The 6,356-nt window shown below is 29.6% G+C and overlaps 1 protein-coding gene across 1 annotated transcript; it reads left to right on the top strand.

Annotated features, from left to right (window-relative positions):
* The first annotated feature begins 3,320 nt into the window (after nucleotides 1–3,320).
* LOC110632706 (G-type lectin S-receptor-like serine/threonine-protein kinase RLK1) lies at nucleotides 3,321–5,881 on the top strand. The gene has a single exon (XM_058138624.1). It carries the CDS (start codon nucleotides 3,332–3,334, stop codon nucleotides 5,798–5,800), a length of 2,469 nt encoding a protein of 822 aa, XP_057994607.1. The 5' UTR covers nucleotides 3,321–3,331; the 3' UTR covers nucleotides 5,801–5,881.
* The last annotated feature ends 475 nt before the right edge of the window (nucleotides 5,882–6,356 follow it).

The following is a 6,356-nucleotide window of genomic DNA, read 5'->3' as shown; positions in this document are numbered from 1 at the left end:
AGAAGAAATTGGACACTAACCTTGAATGGAGTCAATTCCAAGCTTGTAAAAACTCCTCTTTTCTACTTTTTTTTGCTCCCAAAATCTTCACCAAGATGAAATATTAAGGTTTTATGTTGGAAACTTAGGGTTTTGTTGAAAGAAAACTAAGGAAATGAAGCTTTGGTAACCATGAAAATGGAGGAGAGAGTGAGTGGAATAAGGTTCGGCCAAAGAAGGGATGAGGATGGCTGATGGCTTTTCCCAATTTTGACTTCTTCTTCTTCTTTTTAATGTATTATAAATGATTTTATTGAATTTTGATTGGTCAAAAGGTTTTTAATGATCTCTTGCTTACTTAATAAATCAATTTATCTTTATTCTTTTATTTTCTTTACTACTCACTTTTAATTTCATTTTTAGCAATGTTTATTCATATTTGATATCATATAATTTATGTACTTAATTAGATAAGTTGGTAAAAAATCATCTCTAAAGACAAAATGACCAAAATACTCTCTGTTTCACTTAACGAGGTAAAATTATGTGTACCGATTGATTAAATTTTCCTTATATTTTCTTAGTATTTTATTATCATTGGAACCCCAATAATCCTTCCTTGAAATCCCAAAAATTATTTCATGAAGTTTTCTCGGGGTCTGGGGTTGCTATCGGCCTTCACCGTCACTTTCCGTTAGGGTTACTCATCGCTGGGGCTACGGCTCATTTAACCTTAGTGCATTTCATTTCTAAAAATTTTCCTTAATTTTTCTTATCATTATTTGATTTATTTATAACTTCTCACTTTAGTCTAATTATGATTCCAAATATTCTAGCTGCTCGAATCGATATTTGTCATCGGAATAATAGAATGTACGGATTAGCTAAAGTGAGGATGTTACAAGTATTTTGGTCATTTTTACTATAATTGATAGTTAATTGGACAAAGAGGCTAAGTTGTAGATTTTGCTATCTCATTAACTAAATTGCTTAGTTTTAAAAATATAAAGACTAATTTATAAGTTTTGCCAAATCTTAGGGACAGAATTATAATTTACCTAATAAAATTAAGATATAGACATTGATAAATTTTTTTTTTTAATTTTAAAAAATTTAGTTTAATTGTCAAAATTGAAAGGTTTGAATAAAATAATAATAAAATAAAGGTTTAGAATTTTTTCATCTAATTGGTTTAAAAAAATATTTGGTGAAAAAGTTTTTTCAAAAGTTTCTATAAATTTTATTGATCAAAGATTTCTATAAAGTTTAGTCTTAGTAAATTTAAAAAAAAAAAAAAAATCTTAGAATGCTGCGCGTAGAATCTTCGTACAATTGAACAAAAAAGTTCTTTCTTTTTTTATATTTATAATTTAAAAAATGACTCGTACATTATAAGTTAAAAGCTCATTAATTTATTAATTATTTATATATATATATATATATATATATATATATTTTATTGTTACAGTAAATTTTAAATATAAATATATTTTTGATCCTATAAAAATACAACGTAACAAGAAATGTCCACCTTGATTAGTTTTCAGTGAGAAAAGAATATATCAAACAGAACACCTCAGAAGAAATTTGCACATCTTGATTGATTTTGTGTACAATTTACACTTAAAAAAAAAAAAAAAAAAGACATTCAGTTAATTTACTTGAGTGTTAATTGGGCAGTCAAATTCTTGACCTGGTCTTAAAGAAAAAATTTCAATGAACCAAGTGGGAAACTTCTTTCTTCAGATGTCGTTTCCCCAAAATTTCATCTTTAGATTTTCACTTTTTATTTTTCTTAATATCTTTTGACTTTGAATTGATTACAGCTTAGCTTGTAGATCTGCGTTCCTATCACCAACGTTTCTGAAACTCTCATAAATTCTTGCTTCGTACTTTGAATAATTCGATCTTAAGGTGGACTGGAGGGAGCCTTGGTACAAAGGTCTTCCCTTTTAATTTTTTTTTAGCCTTCTTAATAAAAAAAAATATATATATATAATAAGATTCTATTTATTTTATATAAAATAATATATATATATATATATATATATATATATATATATATATATATATATATTTATGAAAAAACTAATGGTATGTATAAAGTATTTTCACATCTCAATAAAATTATCAAAATTTAAGAAAGAAAAATGATTTATTCTTTTTAAAGAGGAAGTAATTTTTCTTAAAAATAATTTAATTTTTTTTTAATTAAGAAAATATTTTTTATTAACTTAATTTTTTAAGTGTCTCAAATATTAAAAAATATATAATATATTTTTTTAAAAAATATTTTCATAAAACAAAAACAAATAGAGCCTAAATTTAAGAATGAATACCCTTTAAGTAAAATCTCAATTAATCATTAAATTTAACTTTTTACTTAGTTTTAACTTTATAAGATAAATTTTATGGTGATTCTTTATATATATATATATATATATATATATATATATATATATATATATATATATATATATATATATATATATATATATATATATATATATATATATATATTTGCTTTAACTTAATAATATTATAGTCATCTTTAAAGCTATAAAATGTCAAATTTCAGTCAGTTGGAGCTAATTATATAAAAAAATTATAAAATTTCCTTTTAATGTTTTTTTTAACGATTTTCATGGTAAAAATAATTTATAAAAATTAAATTGAAAAAGTGAGGATTGAAATACTAATTTTATTCTAAATTTAATATTTTAACTTTGGAAAATGTATGATTTTATTGGTCTATGTTTTTTACTTGATTAATTTATATATTCACTATTAATTCTTTTTATTTATTTATTTTAATGTATTAAATCTTATAAAAAACACATTGATAATATACTATAATTGATATTTTTAATAAATTTGCAATTTCAATTGAAAATATTGATTGTCAAGTAAATATTTAATAAATTATAATCATTCTGGTAATTTTGATTTTATACTATTTTTAATTTTTTTATTAATTTACATTGAAAATATTTCGTTTTATAAATAAAAATAAAAAATTTAGGTTGCGTTTTTATCATTTAGAATACTTATAAAAATTGATCAATAAAAAATATTTTTCTAATTAAAGTGAAAATTAAATTATTTTTAAAAAAAAATTTTTTTTTTAAAAAATTATTTTTTATTTATAAAATTTAATAATCTTATTAAAATATAAAAATATTTATATAAAATAAATATATATTATTAATTTAATATTATAATTAAATAATAAAAAATATTTTTATGAAAATATTTTCAAAATAATCCTTTTTTTTAATTTACCATTATTATTTATAAATATCAACGAATTTTAATTTGGAATCCAAAATTAAAGGCGTAGCTCTGCCACTCGATGTATAACCCATCCAATTTTACAAATCCTTCTGCAATGGCTTCTTCTCTTGCTTGTCTTCCCTTCTTCTTGCTTTTGCTGCCATGTTTATTGCTTGCTCAAAATACAGGTAATATAGGGGTGGGAGACTTCCTCAGTGCAGGTGATAATAGAGCACAATCATGGCTTTCTCCTTCAGGGGATTTTGCTTTTGGGTTTCGCCAGCTTGAGAAAAAAGATCTTTACTTGCTCGCTATATGCTATAACAAAATTCCTGATAAAACCATAGTCTGGTATGCCAATGGAGATGACCCTGCACCTGCAAGATCCAAGCTAGAGCTAACTGCTGATCGTGGCCTAGTTATCACTAGCCCTCAAGGCACAGAGATTTGGAAATCTGGTGTCAACTTGGGGGATGCTGCCAATGGTTTCATGAATGATACAGGCAACTTCATACTATCAAATTCAGCCTCTGAAATTTTATGGCAGAGCTTCGATCGTCCTACTGATACATTGTTGCCTGGACAGATATTGAAGAGATTGTCGCCTGGACAGACACTGGAAAGTGGTGGCCAAATGCTTTCTTCTAGACTAACAGAGACCAATTTCTCTCGTGGAAGGTTTCAGTTTCGTTTAATTCCAGATGGGAACGCTGTGCTTAATACTAACAATTTGCCCACTGGTCTTGCATATGGAGCCTATTTCTGGAGCAACACTGTGGCTTCTAACGCATCAAATGCTGGGTTGCGAGTAGTATTCAACGAGTCAGGTTACTTGTATGTGTTGCGAGAAAGCGATAAACGAGAGCTCCTCACTCAAGGAAGAGTTGTCCCTGCTGCAGAAAATTATCACAGACTAACTCTGAATTTTGATGGGGTTTTGGTCCAGTATTCGCACCCCAAGAATTCCACTGGCAATGCAGGAGATTGGTCTATTATTCGTTCCATGCCAGAAAATATCTGCACTGATCTTGTTGGACTAGGAGCTGGGCCTTGTGGCTTTAATAGTGTCTGCCAACTTAGCACAGATCAGCGGCCAATCTGTAGCTGCCCACAAAGATTTTCTCTACTTGATCCAAATGATGTTCATGGAGGCTGCAGACCCAGTTTTTATACTCAATTTTGTGAAGAAGATGTGTCTAATTCCCCAAAAGACTTTGATTTCTTGGAGCTGGAGAATACTGATTGGCCAACATCTGATTATGAGAAGTATACACCTTATAATATTGAAGAGTGTCAGAAAGCCTGTAGCCAGGATTGCTTCTGCAATGTAATTGTGTTTAGAGAAGGACAATGCTGGAAGAAGAAGCTGCCACTCTCAAATGGTAGGCAAGATGAAAAAGTTAACGGAAAGGCATTTATAAAAGTAAGAAAAGATAATTCTGCGCGAAGAGAACCTTCTTCGAGATCTCTTCCATTTCCCTTTGAAAACAAGAACAAGGATGGTTTGGTCCTTACGGTGTCTGTGCTCTTAGGAGGCTCTGTGCTTGTCAACTTGGTATTGAGTTTTTATTCTTTCTTTTTCTACCGCAACAAATCCAAAAGATTCCCTCAAAGTCCAGAAAGAGCTGAAGAATCCAATTTGCGGTGCTTTAGCTACAAGGAGCTGTTTGTAGCAACAGATGGCTTCAAAGAAGTGGTAGGAAGGGGATCTTTTGGCATAGTTTATAAAGGGATATTAGAAATAGGTACTAAAGTTCCGGTTGCAGTCAAGAAATTGGACAAAATAGTTGAAGAAGGTGAGAAAGAATTCAGGACTGAAGTTAAGGTGATTGGCCAAACACACCACAAGAATCTAGTCCAGCTTGTAGGATTTTGTGATGAGGGACAACACCGACTGTTGGTATACGAGTTCTTGAGAAATGGAACACTGGCAAACTTCCTTTTTAAAGAGGCAAAATTAAGCTGGAACCAGAGAACCCAAATAGCATTTGGAATTGCAAGAGGACTTGCATACCTACACGAAGAGTGTAGCACTCAAATCATCCATTGCGATATAAAGCCTCAAAATATTCTGCTAGATGATCATTATGATGCTAAGATTGCCGATTTCGGATTGGCAAAGCTTTTGCTGCTGGACCAGAGCCAAACGTTTACTGCTATTAGAGGAACCAAAGGGTATGTTGCACCGGAATGGTTCAGGAACATGCCGGTCACAGTAAAGGCCGATGTGTACAGCTTCGGAGTCTTATTGTTAGAGATAGTTTGTGGTAGGAAATGTGTGGATACAGAAGTGAGTTCAGAGAGAGCAATTCTAATTGATTGGGCTTACGATTGCTACCAAGAAGGAATAATAAGTGCTCTGGTTGAAAACGATGAGGAAGCCATGAATGATATGAAGCTTGAGAGGTTTGTGAAGGTTGCTATTTGGTGCATTCAGGAAGATCCTGCTCTAAGACCAACCATGAAAATGGCAATCCTGATGCTTGAAGGTATTGTTCAAGTTACTGCTCCGCCGTGTCCTTGCCCATTTACCACTGTAGTTGGTTGAAAAACTAGCTCTGCAGGCTGACTGGCTCTCTGCATATCTAAGTTTTTGCATATTGTAATTTAATTGCCTTTACATCCTTGATTCCTTTCTAGTTTGTTTTAGTTTAAGAAATTTTTGCATAGATCATAAAGTTTTCCATGTTGCTGATGGGAATATATATATATATATATATCAATTTGTAATATGGAATTATATTAGAAAGTTTTTATGTAATTATCATATTAAAATTCTACAGAAATTTAGCAATACTGATTTTATTTCAAGCAAAATTAAATGTAAGTGATTTGTTTATAAAAACTGAAGTTTAGTGAGAATATTAAAATTAGTTTATGCATGATTGTAGATTATAAAGTCTATTAATCAGGAGATATTCTAGGTGGTCTTCTTACATTTTTAAGATAGTAGTAGGAAGATTTGAAATTTGAGTCTCTTAATCTATCTTTTCTAATAATCAATTTTATGGTGAGAAAGGAAAAAGATTACCTCCAGTTATATTATTCATCGGTTATAACCAACCCATTATGTTTTTGTTGAATTATGAAAAAAAAAAGAATTA

Source organism: Hevea brasiliensis, chromosome 16, assembly GCF_030052815.1.
Source record: "Hevea brasiliensis isolate MT/VB/25A 57/8 chromosome 16, ASM3005281v1, whole genome shotgun sequence".
NCBI classification, from domain to species: domain Eukaryota; kingdom Viridiplantae; phylum Streptophyta; class Magnoliopsida; order Malpighiales; family Euphorbiaceae; genus Hevea; species Hevea brasiliensis.
Note: the sequence above shows the minus strand (reverse complement) of the source record. Positions and strands in the feature narration are given on the sequence as shown.

Excerpts from the sequence above, each read along its gene's own strand:
- LOC110632706 (XM_058138624.1), top strand. The coding sequence starts at position 3,332 with ATGTATAACCCATCCAATTTTACAAATCCTTCTGCAATGGCTTCTTCT.